General features: G+C 42.2%; 1 protein-coding gene across 1 annotated transcript; it reads left to right on the top strand.

Annotated features, from left to right (window-relative positions):
- Nucleotides 1-683: 683 nt before the first annotated feature.
- LOC139639560 (myosin light chain 1, cardiac muscle-like) lies at nt 684-12,955 on the top strand (the record flags this gene model as incomplete). Its single annotated transcript, XM_071513683.1, has 5 exons — nt 684-911; nt 2,729-2,802; nt 3,179-3,278; nt 12,766-12,843; nt 12,927-12,955. Coding segments are annotated over 5 exons (509 nt in total), but the record flags the coding sequence as incomplete, so codon positions are not given.
- Nucleotides 12,956-23,410: the final 10,455 nt, after the last annotated feature.

Below are 23,410 nucleotides of genomic sequence, written 5' to 3'. Positions count from 1 at the left end.
CCTGGACCAGGAACAGTCTGGCTACATTTTCTGCCCAAATAAGGAATTCCGCTTTGATGAATTTCTTTGCTTGAGCTCTTTGGTGATAATATTAATTTAAAAAAAAATTGGTTGTTGATCAATTTTGAGGCCAAATGAAAAAATAATCACTTGCATTTACCATTTGATGTCACCTGCTAGTTAAATAAATATATTTGTCTCATAACCTATACAACAAGTTACTTCAGTGGCATCACAATAAACTCCATAAAAGATAGCACTTTATAAAGACTGTATTGTTACATCTACTTTACAATAAGCACAATTTAAATAGAAGAACGCAACCAGGAGTTCCGTTTCAAAGCGTTGCATAATCCGTTTCGTCACTGAACGTACCTCTTTCTGCCCATGAAACAGAGATCGTGGCAAAATAGCACGAACAAAAGTATATTTTTGTAATTTATTTGATTATATCCTCTTATAACATCAACCTGTTGGTTCAGATTGTTTTGCATCTTTCTAATATTGAGTACCAATACTGACGCGAGAGGCTTTACCATGGAGTCTATGGAACACCCAGTGCGTCCTGTACAGACGCAGAAGGGAACCTTTAGCGTCGTTATAGCGACGCCAAGGGATTTGACAAAGAGTCAACATAGGACGAGTTGGGAATGAGAACGGGTTGAGTATTATAGTTGTTTCAGAGTTTAAAGAGGCCTTCCAGCTGTTTGACAGGACTAATACTAATACTAATATTCATACTAATATTAATGTTGTTTCAGAGTTTAAAGAGGCCTTCCAGCTGTTTGACAAGACTCCAGAGAACCAGATGAAGATCACTTATTCTCAGTGTGGAGACGTGATGAGAGCTCTAGGACAGAACCCAACCAACGCCGAAGTCCACCGAGTTCTGGGAAGACCCAAGGCCGAGGGTAGACACACACACACACACGGCCAAAATCATTATGACCAACATATTGTTTCAGCTTGGCTTTTGTTTCTTAGCTCAAAGTGAGGCACACCCTACATGTATATCTCAGTATATACCAACCCTACACCTACATGGTATATATCAGTATATGGCACAAATCTTGGTAAACACAATGGGCCTCATGCAAGAACATTTTCGTATTCTTATCTTAAATTTCTTGTACTTTTTTCGGGAGGTGGACTCGTACGAGAGCGCCACGTCAGATTCACCAAACGCTCGTATCTTCAGAAAACTGTCGTAAATGACCTGCGTAAACATGATGAATTCCATCTGTTCTAAATGAATGCGCGTTCATGAGAATTGTGAATTTGCATAATTGACGCCCCAATAATGTCATATAAGGTTAGGGGTCTGGCTCATATGTCAGGAAGCTTCATTCATAAAAATGACACGGAAGACTAAGGAGAAGTGTACCAGCTCTGAAGCCAGAAATAAGTCAACCAAAGCATATAATATTTAATATAATTCAAGAGTGGAATCAAAGGCCCTGCTAAAGCCAAGGAATGGGAGAAAATAACTTGTGCTGTTAATGCAGTTTGGTCTGTTGTGCATTCCCTTACAAAAAACATCTATAGTATTCCTATACATTTTAGATGAATACTAAATAAATATCACAACAAAGCTATAATTCCCTATAGGAATATTATAGTGATACTACAGAAGACAAATACCATGATACCATGATAAGACCAGTATAAACTCACTACTGAGTACCACAGACACTCTAAGTCCATATCGGAGTATTATAGGAATATTATAGGACTATAGTGATTTGTCGTGAGGGCACCGTCACAGAAATAAAAAAAAGAAATGGCTTGAAATTAAATTAGATGCAAAAAGCAAGACGATCCATGACTGTAACAGGAGGGCCAGGAGGAATTCTCCGTTAGACAGATGACAGAACAGGCCGATACCTGCCATAACTGGTGATAGTGTCAGGTGTCCAGCGACGTCACCCTGGACAGCGACTTGCACCTCAACCTGGTGAGACCTAAAGCCATTTCTCTTTTTAAAGTTTAGATTCACTTGCATCCACATTAACGTTATCAACTGGAGTAAAATAGCTTAGAAATCAGATTTTTCTCCCTCTATAATGTATTTCCTCCAATACAATCTAACCTTGCCTTTGACTCACCTGAGTGTTTGTCAAATAACCTGGTGATTATTAGTGTTTTTTGTTTTGTCTTTGTATTGAGCGCACTTATAGGCTACTATGTAACCCGCATGGATACTTATGAGATTTTATGCGGCTCTGGTAAAATAAATTACACACTGCCTTCTTTTGGAAAAGCCAACAGTGCTCCCTTCCTATTTTTCCTGTGACTATAACCACTGTACTGGTTAATCTCAACGTGATTATACATTACTTTACAGTGTTAATTATATATTCAAACTCAACATTTCTTCAAAGTGACAGAGATACAATCCATTAGTCAACAACAAAGGTTTTTTTTTGCTTTGGAGAACGGCAGGTTGATTGTGCATGACTTGTACGACAGGTCTGGACCACTCGTACATTTTATTCGTACCTAAGAGAAAATTCTATATACGAGAAAATTGGTGAATGCGGCAAGTTCTCTTAAATCGCTCGTACGAGTGATTTAAGAACAAATCTGTTCGTACGATTGGTTCTTGCATGAGGCCTATTGACAATATTTCTGGTCCTCAGCTGTTTGAAACCTCTGGCAGTAAATTCAGATGTTCCTTTTGTCTGTCTTCCCTTCTCGTCTCCTCTCCCTCTCAACCTACCTTAACCAGATATGGACAGTAAACTGGTGGACTTTGAGACCTTCTTACCCATGCTGCAACACGTGGCTCAGTCTAAAGACCAGGTACGATAAAACCTTTCACCTCACCCACCAGGTCAAGGCTCAGTGTGAAGTTACACTAAACAGGTTCCTAAAGGTTAGAAGACGGTGTTGGTGAAAGAAGACCTTACAGTATGTACAGAATAAACACTGTTTTGGTATACAGTATAAACATTATAGAGTACATTAAGTACCCAGTATAAACAGTTAATGCATTAAAATGTGTCTGCTAAACAATTTTAAATTAATTATAGTCAAATAATCTACTAATCAGCAGATACTTCAGACACTGTAGTGGTGTACTACTAATAAGCAGGTACTACAGACAGTACAATGGCGTATTACTGAGTACTGTATTACTGATGAGTGTGTGTGTGTGTGTGTGTGTGTGTGAGAACAGGGGACATTTGAGGACTTTGTGGAAGGCCTCAGGGTGTTCGATAAGGAAGGAAATGGAACTGTAATGGGCGCGGAGCTAAGACATGTACTGGCCACACTGGGTATGGACTTTTTAATACTTTTCTTTATGTCGTTACATCAACAATGCATCACTGGACATAAATAATAGGGATACAAAACAATGTTTTTATCACAGTCACATAACTATTGAGGTAGGCCCACCAAGAGCACAAGTAGCAGCGCTTTCTCCAAATATGGAGAAAGATATAAATCACACACAGAGCAATATCGCACCAGCTCCTTCGCCTGTAAATTTGGCATTCCTGACAGTTCTCTTACCACTAACCTGTGAGCAGGGTTAGGTTGCCGAAGCTGCCAAATATAAACAGCAACATCCGTTTGTAGCCCAGCTGTGAGATAGCTGCCACAAGATACTTAAACATAAGGAAGGCTTCCTCCAGACTGTAATTAAATGTACAGCCGACCTGCAAAATAATCACATCTCTTCTTTCTTAAACAGCTGCTGAATTAGCAGTTCGACTGGAGAATGTCAGTATCACAGTCTGATCTCCTGAAATTTCGTGAAATGAGCTTAATCTCTTAAAATGCAAATACGTACTCTGTTATGTGAAGGAGGCACAAGCAGAAATATGAAGAAGTCTGACATCGAAATAACTAGGGGAGTAACCAATGCATCAGGCTGCATCGATTTAAAAAGCTTCTATTGGGCAAAAGAGGGGTTTTTCCAGGTGGCAAATCCCACCTGGAAAAACAGGTGAGTTGCTGGCAGACTGAGTTGCTTAGTTAGACTGAGTTGCTGGTAGACTGAGTTGCTGAGTTACTGGTAGACTGAGTTGCTGAGTTAGACTGAGTTGCTGGTAGACTGAGTTGCTGAGTTAGACTGAGTTGCTGGTAGTCTGAGTTGCTGAGTTACTGGTAGACTGAGTTGCTGAGTTAGACTGAGTTGCTGGTAGACTGATTTGCTGAGTTGCTGGCAGACTGAGTTCTTCTCCACTGTGGTTCTTTAGCCATGAGATCCTTCTGGTTCCAGACAGGAGTCAAATTACACTCAGGAAACTGTCAGCATTACCCAACTTGGCGTTTGTGTGATGTAACTGAGCATCAAGGTCCTGATTTTGAAGCTACAGGAAAACTGAGGATCAATAAGAGAGGCAGCCAGGCATGTTTAGATTTATGCATTCTATGTGAATGTCATATGGCTGCCGTCTGAGTTGTTTACTGAAATACTCTGCACTATTTTAGCATTTAATATTCTATCCATTCGTTGTTTTTAACCAATCGTCCTGGTTTTTACAAGTGTTTTAGTTGGTTTTATCAAATCGGCAAGAACCCTAACCAGTAGAAGGCTAACAAGCTAAAATTACCTGAACCTGATCCTTGCAGCAGCCCAGCCTGTGTCGCTGTCAACACTCGACTACCATGCCCCCACTCACCTCTCTGTCCAGCTGTGAGAGCTGTGATCTGGTAGCTGCGATCTGGTAGCTGGTGGTCCTAAAAAGAGTGGAAGGCGCTCCTCTCGTCTCCACCAAACCTAAGACATCCTGCTGGAAAATAGATTTCATATCCTGGATCTCCAGGAGTTCTCTCCTCTGGTCAAGGACCCCTGATCTCCTTCCTCTCCTGTGTCAACGGGCGAGTGTTGACACAGTGGTGATGTTTAATCAACTCAATACCTTTCTCAATGAAAACAGTATCCTAGAGAAATTCCAATCAGGGTTTAGATCCAATCACAGCACAGTAACAGCTCTTGTAAAAATAATAAATGATCTCAGACTTGCTGTTGATTCAAACAAAGTGTCAATCCTCATCTTTTTAGATTTAAGCGCAGCTTTCGACACTATCGACCATAATATTTTAATAAACCGTCTGGAAAATTGGGTCGGTCTCTCAAGTGCTCTGAACTGGTTTCGATCCTACATCACAGAGGGAAAATTTTATGTTGGTCTTGGTAATCATATGTCCAAGAAATATGACATACCCTTTGGCGTGGCACAAGGAAGCTGTCTTGGTCCACTTCTATTTTCATTGTACATGCTCCCAATAGGTCATATCATTAGTCAACACAATGTCAGCTTTCATAGTTATGCAGATGACACTCAATTATACATTTCTGTTGAGCCAACCAACCCAAATGCCTTATATTCCCCGACCACCTGCTTGGCTTCTATCAATCAATGGATGAGCGACAACTTTTTAAAATTGAATGAGGAAAAGACAGATATACTTTTAATTGGAAACAAATTCAAAAGGGACAATCTTTTTGACTTGAAGACCTCGCTTACCAGACTAAGGGTGCATTCCATTTGGTAACGATTTCTCCTCGTCTCCTCGCCTCGCGTCTCTTCCTCGACTCCTCGGTCAAAGGTCACGGAGGAAACGAGGAGAAGATGCGAGGAGGCGAGTGAACCTGGCTTGTCAATTGGAATATCCTCACACCGCCATATTGAACTGACGTGTCAAGCGTTGCGTTGAGGCTCCTCCCACACAGGATGACAGCTGTCTAAATTATTCTAAGGCTCATGTTTTATCCACATAAAAACGTTTAACAAAGTTCAGATTCATGTTTAATTCATCTAAATTATGCCAGCCTCTAGTGAGCCTTGTCTACCTCATGAAGGTAGAACACTTCAAAAAAATCCCTAATGCCTAAAAAGCGTTTCTGTTTCTGTTTTTATTCAGTTTTTTTTGTTATTCTGTCTGCTGTATGCTACATTTTAATTTGGTGAAGCACTTTGCAGCACTGATAAGAAGGTGCTATACAAATTGTCCAACTTTTATCCTTTATGCGACTTGGATTAGACAACGATCATGTGGGCTGTTTGACACTTACTGGCAATGAACCAAAGTGCTTTCTTTTATTCCTAAATAAATAAATACAATTCCCAAATAACCATAGATCTAGCTGTAAGAGCAAAATGTGCGATTTAAAACAAGGAAATGCTGTTAATGTTTAGTAAGAATTTATTCTCCAGAAGAGAAATTCCATGGCAACACACACAAACACAATTCATAAGCATGATGAACACTGAATGAGAGACACATCAAACAAACAGCAAACCAGCTGGTGATCCAGAGAAGACACAGAAGTGATTCCAGCAGTGATTCCGGCCTTTATGATGAAAATATGTCCTGTCATGGCAACGGTCATTGCCAAGGTTATGAATATGGTGAGAATGGAAACAGAGGTAGGCTACGCCTAAAAGGCAGAGAATTTTTTATTTATTTTTTTTACATAAAAAAAAAAAAATTAAATTGTCTCTAATATAGTTGAAAATCGCTCCGTCTGCTGCTCAGCCCGTGCATCCTCGGTCACTTCCCGGAGAAACCCCAGCAGCTCCCTCTCCTCTTCGCCTCTTGGCTGCCGGGGGACCCGAGGAAGCCGCGGAATTCACACATGGGAGCGGGCAGCAGCATCTGATGGCCCCGGTTGCTCATCAGGGGGACTGGGATCGGGGCTGGATGGGGAGCGCACAGCGGCTGACTCCGGCTGCTGGTCCACACGAGTCTATTAAAGCGGGAGGGAGCGCCGATGGCCTCCCGCCGGTAGTCTCATGCATGAGGGAGAACCGGGGCCAGGCCGCAGCCGTTTGCTCCCCATCCTCAGACCCAGAGCCCGGTGCTGCTGACTTGAGGTCCTGTTAGAAAGAGACGCGAATGGTAAAAGAGTCGCATGTGTGCATTTATAGGCTATTTCTATATGTCCTAATGAACGGATTTCATTCAGGCTTATTAGATCATGGAATGTCATTCATATTAATGATAAATAACTATAAAATAAAATTCATGTTACTTGCCCCCACTCACCCTCTCTATGCGCTGGAGGATCAGCTGGCGCATCTCCTCTGTCCCTATAATCACATTCAAGCCTTAAGATCATTTACTGATGCCTATTTGGGAAAAGTTTGACATCCTACAACTACAACAGATCTGTCAGCATATGAACATTTAACGTATAACCCTTCATTAACAAATGTTCGTCTAACATTTAAAACCTCTGCTATTTCTGTTTGAAGAATATATAACAAGTTGGGGCTACTTACACCTGTGGATTTTTTTTTCTGCCAATGTCCGCACGTTTTCGGATGGTATGGAGGCGGGGCTTATATCCGCACGTGCCAATGGTTAATTGCCTTCACTCATTATTTCCGCATCGAGGATACACCTGAGTATCCTCCGACCACGCCTTATTGGAGGACGGAGGCGAGGATACTTGAAGGATCCTTCATGCATCTTTTAAACCAATTGGAACATCCTTAATGATGGCGGCTCATTTTTGGATGCCGGGTCAGCGAGGAGACGAGGTCGCGAGGACGGAGGAGGAGACACAAGACAATGCACCCGAGGAGACATGAAGGATCCTTCATGCGTTTTTTGACCAATTGGAACATCCTTCATGATGGCGGCTCATTTTTGGATGCCGAGTCACCGAGGAGACGAGGCCGCGAGGACGGAGGAGAGGACGCATTTTGGCCAAATGGAATGCACCCCCTATCAGAAGTAAAAAGTCTTGGCGTAACTTTAGATTCTGATTTAAGTTTTAACGTCCACATCACCAAAGTCACCAGGACAGCTTTCTTTCATTTGAGAAAAACTGCCAAAGTACGATCATTTTTAACACAACATGATGCTGAAAAATTTATTCATGCTTTTATTTCCAGTATGTTAGATTATTGCAATGCCCTACTCACTGGTCTTTCAAAAAAGTCAATTCAGCGACTTCAACTTCGACTTCAGCGACTTCAAATTCGACTTCAACTCATCCACCACCGGTGTGTAGCACCCACCTGGGTGATGCACGGCAGCCAGTTTGCGCCAGAATGCTCACCACACATCAGCTATCTCAGTGGAGAGTAGATTTGATTTGATTTTTAGCCCAACTGGGCTATTCTTCCAAGAGTCCTCAACATAAAACCATCACTTTAATAGATACAAACAGAAACAAACATTTGAACACTTAAAACACTTAAACCCCACAATTAGCCCCATACATTGTGCAATACACACACACACAAAAAACCCATTTAAACATTAAACATTAAAACAACAAAGTACAACAATTGATGTCCTGTATACAGTAGGGAACCCACCTTATATACAAAGAACTATATCATCATTAACTACATATTTCTATTGTCTCACATACATTAACTTAAGATATTTTTTTTAATTATTCATAGCCATTACCCTAGTGGTGTCAGGTAGTTTATTCCACCTTTGACAAGCCTGATAAGAGAATGCTCTTTTACCCAGCTCTAATTTTGTCTTTGGCATAACATAATTTGTGCCTGTAGTTGTTCTCATATTGACAGAATGTCTATCTCTCACCAAATGGAGTCAGTCATAAATAGCTCTCGGTTTCTTCATATGATGTACGTTATAACATAAACCCAAAAGGCTTTTGTCAATGGTGTCATTTACAGCCAACCACCCTAGAGTATGATGTAATTCAGTCACCGGGGTGTCATACGCACATCTCAAGACAATTCTAGCTGCCTTATTCTGTGCCCTTTGGAGCCTTCCTATCTCACCGATAGCTGCATTGTCCCAAACGGCTGATCAATAGTTGACCTGACTTCCAATTAAGGCTTGGGTTAACTGCTTCAATACTTCCACTGACAAATAACCAGCTATCCGTCGAATCATACACACTGTGCTAGTGATCTTTTTTGATAAGTGGCTGGTATGGGGAGTCCATGATAAATGATTATCTAAGTGAATACCTAAAAGTTTAATAACTGAAACCTGTTCAATGTGTTCCCCCTCAGAAAAAACCTTTAACTGGATCTGTTCAAGCCCCTTTTTCCTAGATCCAAGCATCATAATTTTGGTCTTCCTGGCATTCAGGACAAGTTTGTTGCTAGAGACCCAGTGATTAATATTTAGTAGGTCCATTTGGAGGGCCTCCTCTATTTGTGCTGCTGAAAGTCCAGCTGTATACACAGTAGTGGCATCAAATACTGTAGTGCTGGACTTAGATAGTATGTGTGGAAAGTCATTTGTATAAATTAAATAGAGAAGTAGACCGAGGCAGCTGCCTTGTGGTACACCACACTTTATAAGATGTGAAAAGGAAAAAGACCCATTAATGAACGTAGACTGCATTCTATCTGTTAGGTAAGATTTCACCCAGTTTAGTGCAGTTTCTTGGAAAACATAATGCAAAAGTTTCTCTACCAGTATATTATGATCAACCAGAGCAAATGCAACACTAAAATCAATGAATAAAGCCCCAACTATATTACCCTTATCCATCTGTCCCAGCCACTGGTCAGTCATATTCACAAGAGCTGTAGCAGTAGAATGTCCACTTCTATATGCATGTTGATGAATAGTGAGTAAATCATTATTTTCCATGTAATGCCAGATTTGTTTACTCACTATAGTTTCCAACAGTTTACCAATTGCAGGGAGAATGCTTATAGGGCGGCTATTGTCTACCGTCAAAGGTTGCTTATTATCTTTAGGAATGGGACAAAGTTTGGCATGCTTCCAACTCTTTGGGACATGTCCCTGTTCAAGCGACCAATTAAACAGGAAAGTTAATGGAGTTGCTATTTGCTGAGCAGCCAATCAAAGTAATTTGTTGTCTACAAAGTCATAGCCAACTGGTTTTCCATCAGAAAGTGCCTCCAACAATTGAATCACCTCCTCCTTACACACTGGTGAAAGAGCCATAGAGCAGGTTCTACCCTTCATGATATTATCATCAATAGACTGCACAATGCTTTTCATATAACTTGAGTGTTTAACCTTTTCTCTCAACATATTCACTTTAGTAACCATGTAATGCCAAAGGTTTGCCACGTCATTTGTTTTTGTTAATATGTGCCCATCAACATCAACATTAGATGGAGGAGCTGAGACAGATTTTCCAAGCAGTCCTCGTATAATATTCCATGTATTCTTTGAATTATTTTTACAATCTCTGAATGCATTCTTGTAAAATTAAGCCTTCTTATTGCGATTTAATTTAAGTGCATAATTACGGAGCTTTCTATAGTTCCAATTTTGACTTTGATTGACAATTTTATTCTATTTGTATTCTTTGTATCACTCCAATTAATATTGAAATCACCCAATAGGAGTACCTCCATGTTTTCTTCTGTTGCTTTATCTATACTGCTACACAGATCTTCCAGATAGGACATGTTTGATTTGGGAGGTCTGTAAACACATCCAATAAGCATTGGTAATTGATATGGCAACTGTATTTGTACCCATATTACCTCTACTTGACCAACACAAAGGTCGTCTCTCCATTGAAGGCAACCTCCATACCTGTTCCAATCTCTTCTCATCATATTGAATCCCTCAAGGTGAATCTGTCCATCATTAATTGTGTCATCTAAATGCATTTCAGTTATGGCTAAAATATGCACATTCTTATTCATCATTAAATCAGAAACCTCATGCATCTTATTAGGCAAGCTGCAAACATTAACGTGCTAGATGCAATCCTTTCCTCGGCAATGACAATCCTTTCCTCGGCAATGACAAATCAATTGAGCGTACCTGTTTCCTACTTGGCTTTGACATGCTACAGAAAACAAAAAACCCATCGTGAGTCCAGGGCTAGACAATCCATTAGACCATACACAGATCTAGAATAACCACGGAGTAACCTTTGAGTCCCTATACAACTGGTTGTTTATGTACAACTTGTCAACAATCAATGAGGTACTTGCATTTAATCTCCAGTGCTCCTTCATAATTGGATATAGAATTTTCCTTCTCGCATTTATGTCAGGAGGAAATTGATCATTCATTCCAAAGGATGTATTCCTGAGTTCCGTGCCCTTGCTTTAAACAAGTTATTTTTCTTTAAAAAGTTCAAATCGAGCCACAATGGCTCTCGGCCTACCCTAAGAAACTTTTCCCATTCTGTGAACGGGAGAGAAAGTGATGCGCTTAGTTGTTCCTGGTGTCATTTTGAACTGTTCAGTCATAAATTGCCGCACAGTAGATTCACAGTCTGTGTTAGTATCCTCCGGGATTCCGGAGAACACAATATTGTCTCTCATGGAGCGGCATTGGAGGTCCAGCAAGGTTTCTCTTAGCTGCTTGTTCTCCTTTTCAATAGCAGCCACTTTATTCTCCACAGTTTGCATTGAGTATTTTAGCACCATATTCTCAGACATCAAATCATCAATTTGCATCTGACTATATTCTAGGCTCGCTCTGAGTTTACCAAATTCCTCTCTCATGACATCCAATATCTCAAGCTTTGCAAGCCTTTTATCAATGGATTGCAGCAGAGCAATTTCTACCTCCATTGTTGGCTCACTCCCATCACTGTCAGAATGCGCTCTTTCGCCTGGGAAGGGTCTGGAATCCTCATTGATATCCTTTAGGATCTTCTTGTCTCTTTTACCAGTGTTCCCAAAGTTTGTATCTTTCTGAGACATATTCCCATTTGCTTTTCGATAGCTCACCTCAATAAATCTCTCCAGCTGTTCAATAGACCCACTGGAATCCAGGTTGTTGATCAGAGTTCAATCAGGCCCTGTAGTTTGGGCCAGCTGACAACTTGCAGTGGAAGCAGGAGAAGGGCTTCCAGCAGGAGCAGGCCGGGGCAGAGGGAATCCACTAGAAATCACCTCTTGCAATTGCCATCCACAACTCTTGACAGTTTGGTAGTATGACTTATGAAAAACACTCAAACTGTATATTTGATTCTTATAAAAATTTTGAGAAATATCAAAGATATATTTAAAACAACTTGCAGGGCTAGGAGCTCAAGTGTAGGTGGCGGCCATCTTGACAGAGAGCTATGTAGGATGAGTAGAGGACTGAAAGAGCCAATTAGGTAATGAGGTATGATTAGGTGGCCATGATGGAAGGAAGGTCTGTTTTTGTGAATTTTGCTAGAATTTTGCTAGTCCCTTGTCTCTGCCCTGGGGCATTGGGGATATTATTCATGGGACCAGAGTGAAGAGCTCCTCCTACTGGTCCTCCAACACCACTTCCAGCACAAGGTGGTCTCCCATCCAAGGACTAACCACAGCCAAACCTGCTTAGCTTCCCACACAAGCTAGCGATGTGATGCAGGAGCTACAGTTCTAGGATATTTCTGACTCCCTAACTTTTTACCAATCACCCAGACCCCTTAGATCATCTGATGCTGCTGTTTTACATGTTCTCAACATAGTCCACAAAAAGAGCAGGGCAGCTGCTTTTACCTACTATGCCCCAAAACTCTGGAACACTCTGCCCAAGGACATTAGACTTGCAAGCTCTCTGGACATTTTTGAAAGCCTACTGAAAACCTACCTATTCAGGTTGGCTTTTAGATAATTTATTTATTATAACTACTTATTATATTGTTATTATTATTATTGTTATTATTATTTTTATTTTATTGTTATTTCTTTTTATTACTACATATTTGCAGTTTAGCCCTCTTTCAATGTAAATTGTTTTTGTTGTTTTTATTAAATTGTTTCATGCCTTTTCTCTTTAATGCTAAATTGTAAAGCACTTTGAGCTGCATTTTTTGTATGAAAGGTGCTATACAAATAAAGTTATTAATATTCTAATCATTATTATTATTATTTTATATATTATCAGGAGAGAGGATGACAGAGGTTGAAGTGGACCAGCTGATGGGAGGACAGGAAGACGCCAATGGTTGTATTAACTATGAAGGTAACACACACACACAGAACTCTGAAATTTGTTCACATTAGCAAATGGCATGATATATAACTTTCCCTCTCTCCCTCTCTCAGCATTTGTCAAACACATCATGGCAGGCTGAAGCAAAAGGTGAGTAAGCCCATCTAGCCAAGTTTGGCACTGTAGTGGAAACCAGACAAACCCAGTTTGGTAGCACTGATAAGTACTATGTAGATTCTTCTTTGTAACAGCTGTCTTTCTTTCAGGTGGGACTCCATGTTTATAAGGAAGAAACAACTTTTTCCTCTACTTCTGCCCCAACTCCTCAGGCCTTGTACCCTCATTTCCCACTTTATCTTCTTCCTAAGCATATTTGTCTACGTTCTACTCATTCATTTAATCTAATTAGGTCCAAGATTCCTCCTTACCTTCTAGTCTCCTTTCATAATGTCTCAGGATTTTAACTAGTGTCTCCTTGCATTCTTCACTAGCTCATTATCCTTGTGTGTTTGTTTCCTTGTCTCCTAGTATTGTTTCCTTGTCTCCTACTATTCTTCACTGTACAGCTTTTCACAACAAATTCTGTGTTTCAATAAACCTTTCAAACACATCGTTAATATCTGGTGTTTCAAAAGAGACCTTTGTCCAATAAGTCTGTAAATACTAGTTACTTTTAATATATTATAGTTGTTACACACCATCTATCTATTTAAATACGTATTGTTGTTGAAACTCTAGCTCTGGGTCCCAGGTACAAACAGGAGGTCTAGAAAGTCTAGATTTGGAGACCCAATTCTACCAGGTACTATTGCTGTAAGCAAGTTCTAGAAAGTGTAGGTCTAAACGGACCATTCTGTTACAGAGGTTCAGGCTTGAGGCCTTGTGTACACGATGCAAAAAGAACACAGATGTGTACATCCATCCGATCAGACGCTCTCTGCTTTGCTCCTGCCCGCTTATCTATTTTTGGCAATATTTTCCTGATTTCCTGCTGCACTGCTCAAAACTATGAGTGGGGGTTCCTGCTAACGACTAATTCTACAGGATTAAAGTGATAAGAGGTCATGATCACTTATTTTCAAACTTTTTACTGGATAGTTAACTGCAGTGTGGTGTGTGGATAACATGTGGCTCCCCTCGAATCAGAGTCTTCAAGATGCATGGACTGCTTTCAACTGTTACAGAAGATTGCTGTACTTGAAACCAGGATTCTCACATTGGAAAAAGCTGGAGAACTGCTGGAGAGCAGGCTCCAAATGAAGAATTGTGTATAAATGATACTCTAACTTTTCCAAAGCTTGGTAAAACTGAGCCAGTACACAGCAAAATCACCAGTGTTCACTCTGAGAGTGTTAAATTTAAAAAGTTCTCAAAAATTGACTAAGTGCCAAGTCCAAAAAAGTTCCCCCAGAAAGTGTCTAGGAGCACGTTTCAGGCCATTTGGAGTCGATTGGACACTACTTGTAGTGAACTTTTTTGAAAACTTTACTTGACTAATTGTGAAAATTTCACTTAGTGCAGTGACTCGGTTGAGTTCAGGCACCAGTAAGGGAGTGGTTGAGGTTAGAGTTTGGGTCATGTATAGAGTTAGATAGTCAGATAACTGTATTAAAATAGAAAAACACTAATTATCATAGAAAAACATGGAAAACTATAAGAAAAAGCAAGTATTATAGGACCCTATAGTAATTTATAGGGAGGGGGGGGAGGGGGGGAGGGGTGGGAGGTGTTGTCTCTTCGAGTTCCAGCTTGGAACTGAATGTGGCTCAGTCAGTGCTTCGCTTATATAGGGCGTGGCTACAACGAAAACATGAAATTTAGTTTTCAAAATAAAAGAAAAAGATAAAAAATAGGGTTTTTCTTGAATAACTTTTTTTCCGAAGGTCGTATCGATTCGGAACCAAGCTCCGCCCATAGATTTTAAGGGACGCCCGATCCAACGGTACCACCCCCGGCTTTCTACGACCACCGGAAGCGGTAGCTGCCATTGACATCCCATTCATTTTCACCAATACAGGGCGTGTCCACAAGGGGGCGGGGTCGGCAAGCTCCACCTAGGTGTTTCAAGGGACGCCCGATCCAACGGTACCACCCCCGACTTCCTACGACCACCGGAAGGGGTCGCTGCCATAGACTTCCCATTCATTTTCGCCAATACAGGGCGTGTCCACAAGGGGGCGGGGTCGAGAGGGTTTTTCTTGAATAACTTTTGTTCTGAAGGTCGTATCGACTCGGAACCAAGCTCCACCTAGGGTTAGGGTTAGGGTTAGGGTTAGGTCTTAGTTATATATCACGTGACTCTCCCCACATTGTCCAACGACTCTGCAGTTGATGGAGAGCCACTCGCAAGGCACTGGCCGGCGCATGTCACTCAGATGTCCCATCTGGGTGGGACTAGGGTTAGGGTTAGGGTTAGGTCTTGGTTATATATCACGTGACTCTCCCCACATTGTCCAACGACTCTGCAGTTGATGGAGAGCCACTCGCAAGGCACTGGCCGGCGCATATCACTCAGATGCCCCATCTGGGTGGGACTCCATTTATCAGCGTTAAGGGTTAGGGTTAGGGGGAGAAAACTGAACCCGTCCCCGAAACGGGGCGGGAGGTGCACGGGCCATCCCCCAGCGGTCTCGCCCCCCTGTGGGTGGACGGCGTTGGCGTCTTCCGCCGTATCCCACTACCGTCCATCCCTCCTCAAAACGGCCCATGATTGGCGCTCAGTTCGCCTTTGTTATCACTTAATTCGATTTTTAGTTGGTTGTTATAGATAATAGTATAAATATCCCTTTAATTCTATTTATTTATAGTGATATAATATAATAATAATAATATATTGTATTATATATCAATCCCTAGTGTACCTTTTATCGTATATAACTTATTGGTAATTCACTATACAGGTATTATAAATCAACTTAAATTAGTGTATATATCTCTATCAAATAAAACAATAAAAAAATAAAAGTCAAATAAAATAAACCAAGTTAATTCCCAATATCAAAGAAACTCGTGTGCCCAAGCGACGTTTCGACCTGAAATAGGTCTTCTTCAGGCTATGGCACACAAATTATAAACCCACAATTTCTATCGAGAGACAGAAGTGCAATGTTCGGCTTTCCAACTGCTCTCCACGAAGGTCTGAGCAAGAATGAGCTCTGAGCAGCTCTGCTCCTTTTATAACCTCTCTTTCGTGAAAAGATTCGTGTTTTCCTTTTTGGTCACTCCCCCTTGGTTTAAACCACTTTTAATGTTTCCAATGTTTTTAGAAATATACAATGATGTAGATATTTTAATGCTGTAATGTTTTTTAATCGTTTTTAATGTTTTTTTAATGTTTTTTAATCGTTTTTTAAGGTTTTTTAATGATTTTAATGTATTTAAATGCTTTTTAATTGTTTTTTAAGGGCTTAAAAGGTTTTAAAATTTCTACTGTATCAGGGGCATAATGTTGTTCAATGGTTTTAATCCTAATTAACGTATTTAGTGTATTTATTAATGTTTTTAATGTCATCCACGGTTTTTTAATCCGTTTTCGATCCAAAAGGGGCGGAGTTAGGGTTGGGAAAGGGAAAGGGGTTGGGTTTAGGTAAGGAGAGTGGGAGGGGTTGGGGTTAGGAAGAGGGAGGGGGTTGGGATTAGGTCAGGGATGTGGAGGAGGTTGGGATTAGGGAAAGGGGCGGGGTCAGGGTTAGGAAAGGGGATGGGAAAGGTGGGGGTTGGGTTAGGGGGAGAAAACTGAACCCGTCCCCGAAACGGGGCGGGAGGTGCACGGGCCATCCCCCAGCGGTCTCGCCCCCCTGTGGGTGGACGGCGTTGGCGTCTTCCGCCGTATCCCACCACCGTCCATCCCTCCTCAAAACGCCCCATGATTGGCGCTCAGTTCGCCTTTGTTATCCCTTATTTTAGTTTTTAGTTGGTTGTTATGAATAATAGTGTAAATATACCTTTAATTCTATTTATTTATAGTGCTATAATATAATAATAATAATATATAATATATCAATCCCTAGTGTACCTTTTATTATATATAACTTATTGGTAATTCTCTATACAGGTATTATAAATCAACTTATATTAGTGTATATATCTCTATTATATAAAACAATAAATAAAAAATAAGAGTCAAATAAAATAAACTAATCTAATTCCCAATATCAAAGAAACTCGTGTGCCCACGCGACGTTTCGACCTGAAATAGGTCTTCTTCAGGCTATGGCACACAAATTATAAACCCACAATTTCTATCGAGAGACAGAAGTGCAATGTTCGGCTTTCCAACTGCTCTCCACGAAGGTCTGAGCAAGAATGAGCTCTGAGCAGCTCTGCTCCTTTTATAACCTCTCCTTCGTGAAAAGATTCGTGTTTTCCTTTTTGGTCACTCCCCCTTGGTTTAAACCACTTTTAATGTTTCCAATGTTTTTAGAAATATACAATGATGTAGATATTTTAATGCTGTAATGTTTTTTAATCGTTTTTAATGTTTTTTAATGTTTTTTAATCGTTTTTTAAGGTTTTTTAATGATTTTAATGTATTTAAATGCTTTTTAATTGTTTTTTAAGGGCTTAAAGGGTTTTAAAATTTCTACTGTATCAGGGGCATAATGTTGTTCAATGGTTTTAATCCTAATTAACGTATTTAGTGTATTTATTAATGTTTTTAATGTCTTCCACGGTTTTTTAATCCGTTTTCGATCCAAAAGGGGCGGAGTTAGGGTTGGGAAAGGGAAAGGGGTTGGGTTTAGGTAAGGAGAGTGGGAGGGGTTGGGGTTAGGAAGAGGGAGGGGGTTGGGATTAGGTCAGGGAAGTGGAAGAGGTTGGGATTAGGGAAAGGGGCGGGGCCAGGGTTAGGAAAGGGGATGGGAAAGGTGGGGGTTGGGTTTAGGTAAGGAGAGTGGGAGGGGTTGGGGTTAGGAAGAGGGAGGGGGTTGGGATTAGGTCAGGGATGTGGAGGAGGTTGGGATTAGGGAAAGGGGCGGGGTCAGGGTTAGGAAAGGGGATGGGAAAGGTGGGGGTTGGGTTTAGGTAAGGAAAGTGGGAGGGGTTGGGGTTAGGAAGAGGGAGGGGGTTGGGATTAGGCCAGGGAGGTGGAGGAGGTTGGGATTAGGGAAAGGGGCGGGGTCAGGGTTAGGAAAGGGGATGGGAAAGGTGGGGGTTGGGTTTAGGTGAGGAAAGTGGGAGGGGTTAGGGTTAGGGTTAGGGTTAGGGTTAGGTATATGGATAATGACCACGATCGCACGTCGTGCGATCCTCTAGTTTTTGAATAACTCACAAACCGTAAGTGCTAGAAACACCAAACTTGGTGTGCGTGATCGTGTTATCCCACTGCACCTGTGTATTAAGTTTGGAACCCCTAGTGTCTTTCCTTGGTATAGCTGCCATAGACTCCCCATTCAAAAAAAGTTCTCAAAAATTGACTAAGTGCCAAACCGAAAAAAGTTCCCCCAGAAAGTGTCTAGGAGCACGTTTCAGGCCATTTGGAGTCGATTGGACACTACTTGTAGTGAACTTTTTTCGGAACTTTTCTTCACTATTTGTGAAAATTTGACTAAGTGCCACGCCCAAAAAAGTTCCCCCAGAAAGTGTCTAGGAGCACGTTTCAGGCCATTTGGAGTCGATTGAATACCACTTGTAGTGAACTTTTTTCAAAACTTTACTTCACCAATATTGAACATTTCACTTAGTGCAGTGACTTGGTTGAGTTCAGGCACCAGTAAGGGAGTGGTTGAGGTTAGAGTTTGGGTCATGTATAGAGTTAGATAGTCAGATAACTGTATTAAAATAGAAAAACACTAATTATCATAGAAAAACATGGAAAACTATAAGAAAAAGCAAGTATTATAGGACCCTATAGTAATTTATAGGGAGGGGGGGGAGGGGGGCGAGGGGTGGGAGGTGTTGTCTCTTCGAGTTCCAGCTTGGAACTGAATGTGGGTCAGTCAGTGCTTCGCTTATATAGGGCGTGGCTACAACGAAAACATTGAATTTAGTTTTCAAAATAAAAGAAAAAGATAAAAAATAGGGTTTTTCTTGAATAACTTTTTTTGTGAAGATCGTATCGATTCGGAACCAAGCTCCGCCCATAGGTTTTAAGGGACGCCCGATCCAACGGTACCACCCCCGACTTTCTACGACCACGGGAAGCGGTAGCTGCCATTGACATCCCATTCATTTTCACCAATACAGGGCGTGTCCACAAGGGGGCGGGGTCGGCAAGCTCCACCTAGGTGTTTCAAGGGACGCCCGATCCAACGGTACCACCCCCGACTTCCTACGACCACCGGAAGGGGTCGCTGCCATAGACTTCACATTCATTTTCGCCAATACAGGGCGTGTCCACAAGGGGGCGGGGTCGAGAGGGTTTTTCTTGAATAACTTTTGTTCTGAAGGTCGTATCGATTCGGAACCAAGCTCCACCTAGGGGTTTTAAGATACGCCCGATCCAACGGTACCACCCCCGACTTCCTCCGCCCACCGGAAGTGGTAGCTGCCATTGACTTCCCATTCATTTTCACCAAGCGAGTGCAATACAGGGCGTGTCCACAAGGGGGCGTGGTTGGGATGAGGCATAGGGTTACTGAGGTTAGGGTTAGGTCTTAGTTATATATCACGTGACTCTCCCCACATTGGGTTAGGGTTAGGGTTAGGGTTAGGGTTAGGGTTAGGTCTTAGTTATATATCACGTGACTCTCCCCACATTGTCCAACGACTCTGCAGTTGATGGAGAGCCACTCGCAAGGGTTAGGGTTAGGGTTAGGGTTAGGGTTAGGGTTAGGGTTAGGGTTGTTAGGGTTAGGGTTAGGGTTAGGGTTAGGGTTAGGGTTAGGGTTAGTTAGGGTTAGGGTTAGGTTAGGGTTAGGGTTAGGGTTAGGGTTAGGGTTAGGGTTAGGGTTAGGGTTAGGGTAGGGTTAGGGTTAGGGTTAGGGTTAGGGTTAGGGTTAGGGTTAGGGTTTAGGGTTAGGGTTAGGGTTAGGGTTAGGGTTAGGGTTAGGGTTAGGTATATGGATAATGACCACGATCGCACGTCGTGCGATCCTCTAGTTTTTGAATAACTCACAAACCGTAAGTGCTAGAAACACCAAACTTGGTGTGCGTGATCGTGTTATCCCACTGCACCTGTGTATTAAGTTTGGAACCCCTAGTGTCTTTCCTTGGTATAGCTGCCATAGACTCCCCATTCAAAAAAAGTTCTCAAAAATTGACTAAGTGCCAAACCGAAAAAAGTTCCCCCAGAAAGTGTCTAGGAGCACGTTTCAGGCCATTTGGAGTCGATTGGACACTACTTGTAGTGAACTTTTTTCGGAACTTTTCTTCACTATTTGTGAAAATTTGACTAAGTGCCACGCCCAAAAAAGTTCCCCCAGAAAGTGTCTAGGAGCACGTTTCAGGCCATTTGGAGTCGATTGAATACCACTTGTAGTGAACTTTTTTCAAAACTTTACTTCACCAATATTGAACATTTCACTTAGTGCAGTGACTTGGTTGAGTTCAGGCACCAGTAAGGGAGTGGTTGAGGTTAGAGTTTGGGTCATGTATAGAGTTAGATAGTCAGATAACTGTATTAAAATAGAAAAACACTAATTATCATAGAAAAACATGGAAAACTATAAGAAAAAGCAAGTATTATAGGACCCTATAGTAATTTATAGGGAGGGGGGGGAGGGGGGCGAGGGGTGGGAGGTGTTGTCTCTTCGAGTTCCAGCTTGGAACTGAATGTGGGTCAGTCAGTGCTTCGCTTATATAGGGCGTGGCTACAACGAAAACATTGAATTTAGTTTTCAAAATAAAAGAAAAAGATAAAAAATAGGGTTTTTCTTGAATAACTTTTTTTGTGAAGATCGTATCGATTCGGAACCAAGCTCCGCCCATAGGTTTTAAGGGACGCCCGATCCAACGGTACCACCCCCGACTTTCTACGACCACGGGAAGCGGTAGCTGCCATTGACATCCCATTCATTTTCACCAATACAGGGCGTGTCCACAAGGGGGCGGGGTCGGCAAGCTCCACCTAGGTGTTTCAAGGGACGCCCGATCCAACGGTACCACCCCCGACTTCCTACGACCACCGGAAGGGGTCGCTGCCATAGACTTCACATTCATTTTCGCCAATACAGGGCGTGTCCACAAGGGGGCGGGGTCGAGAGGGTTTTTCTTGAATAACTTTTGTTCTGAAGGTCGTATCGATTCGGAACCAAGCTCCACCTAGGGGTTTTAAGATACGCCCGATCCAACGGTACCACCCCCGACTTCCTCCGCCCACCGGAAGTGGTAGCTGCCATTGACTTCCCATTCATTTTCACCAAGCGAGTGCAATACAGGGCGTGTCCACAAGGGGGCGTGGTTGGGATGAGGCATAGGGTTACTGAGGTTAGGGTTAGGTCTTAGTTATATATCACGTGACTCTCCCCACATTGGGTTAGGGTTAGGGTTAGGGTTAGGGTTAGGGTTAGGTCTTAGTTATATATCACGTGACTCTCCCCACATTGTCCAACGACTCTGCAGTTGATGGAGAGCCACTCGCAAGGGTTAGGGTTAGGGTTAGGGTTAGGGTTAGGGTTAGGGTTAGGGTTAGGGTTAGGGTTAGGGTTAGGGTTATGGATAATGACCACGATCGCACGTCGTGCGATCCTCTAGTTTTTGAATAACTCACAAACCGTAAGTGCTAGAAACACCAAACTTGGTGTGCGTGATCGTGTTATCCCACTGCACCTGTGTATTAAGTTTGGAACCCCTAGTGTCTTTCCTTGGTATAGCTGCCATAGACTCCCCATTCAAAAAAAGTTCTCAAAAATTGACTAAGTGCCAAACCGAAAAAAGTTCCCCCAGAAAGTGTCTAGGAGCACGTTTCAGGCCATTTGGAGTCGATTGGACACTACTTGTAGTGAACTTTTTTCGGAACTTTTCTTCACTATTTGTGAAAATTTGACTAAGTGCCACGCCCAAAAAAGTTCCCCCAGAAAGTGTCTAGGAGCACGTTTCAGGCCATTTGGAGTCGATTGAATACCACTTGTAGTGAACTTTTTTCAAAACTTTACTTCACCAATATTGAACATTTCACTTAGTGCAGTGACTTGGTTGAGTTCAGGCACCAGTAAGGGAGTGGTTGAGGTTAGAGTTTGGGTCATGTATAGAGTTAGATAGTCAGATAACTGTATTAAAATAGAAAAACACTAATTATCATAGAAAAACATGGAAAACTATAAGAAAAAGCAAGTATTATAGGACCCTATAGTAATTTATAGGGAGGGGGGGGAGGGGGGCGAGGGGTGGGAGGTGTTGTCTCTTCGAGTTCCAGCTTGGAACTGAATGTGGGTCAGTCAGTGCTTCGCTTATATAGGGCGTGGCTACAACGAAAACATTGAATTTAGTTTTCAAAATAAAAGAAAAAGATAAAAAATAGGGTTTTTCTTGAATAACTTTTTTTGTGAAGATCGTATCGATTCGGAACCAAGCTCCGCCCATAGGTTTTAAGGGACGCCCGATCCAACGGTACCACCCCCGACTTTCTACGACCACGGGAAGCGGTAGCTGCCATTGACATCCCATTCATTTTCACCAATACAGGGCGTGTCCACAAGGGGGCGGGGTCGGCAAGCTCCACCTAGGTGTTTCAAGGGACGCCCGATCCAACGGTACCACCCCCGACTTCCTACGACCACCGGAAGGGGTCGCTGCCATAGACTTCACATTCATTTTCGCCAATACAGGGCGTGTCCACAAGGGGGCGGGGTCGAGAGGGTTTTTCTTGAATAACTTTTGTTCTGAAGGTCGTATCGATTCGGAACCAAGCTCCACCTAGGGGTTTTAAGATACGCCCGATCCAACGGTACCACCCCCGACTTCCTCCGCCCACCGGAAGTGGTAGCTGCCATTGACTTCCCATTCATTTTCACCAAGCGAGTGCAATACAGGGCGTGTCCACAAGGGGGCGTGGTTGGGATGAGGCATAGGGTTACTGAGGTTAGGGTTAGGTCTTAGTTATATATCACGTGACTCTCCCCACATTGGGTTAGGGTTAGGGTTAGGGTTAGGGTTAGGGTTAGGTCTTAGTTATATATCACGTGACTCTCCCCACATTGTCCAACGACTCTGCAGTTGATGGAGAGCCACTCGCAAGGGTTAGGGTTAGGGTTAGGGTTAGGGTTAGGGTTAGGGTTAGGGTTAGGGTTAGGGTTAGGGTTAGGGTTAGGTATATGGATAATGACCACGATCGCACGTCGTGCGATCCTCTAGTTTTTGAATAACTCACAAACCGTAAGTGCTAGAAACACCAAACTTGGTGTGCGTGATCGTGTTATCCCACTGCACCTGTGTATTAAGTTTGGAACCCCTAGTGTCTTTCCTTGGTATAGCTGCCATAGACTCCCCATTCAAAAAAAGTTCTCAAAAATTGACTAAGTGCCAAACCGAAAAAAGTTCCCCCAGAAAGTGTCTAGGAGCACGTTTCAGGCCATTTGGAGTCGATTGGACACTACTTGTAGTGAACTTTTTTCGGAACTTTTCTTCACTATTTGTGAAAATTTGACTAAGTGCCACGCCCAAAAAAGTTCCCCCAGAAAGTGTCTAGGAGCACGTTTCAGGCCATTTGGAGTCGATTGAA

This window comes from Centroberyx affinis, unplaced genomic scaffold (assembly GCF_046629955.1).
Source record: "Centroberyx affinis isolate AG114_WGS23_722 - 3 ecotype Tasmania unplaced genomic scaffold, CSIRO-AGI_Caff_v1 ptg007384l_1, whole genome shotgun sequence".
NCBI classification, from domain to species: Eukaryota; Metazoa; Chordata; class Actinopteri; order Beryciformes; family Berycidae; genus Centroberyx; species Centroberyx affinis.
Note: the sequence above shows the minus strand (reverse complement) of the source record. Positions and strands in the feature narration are given on the sequence as shown.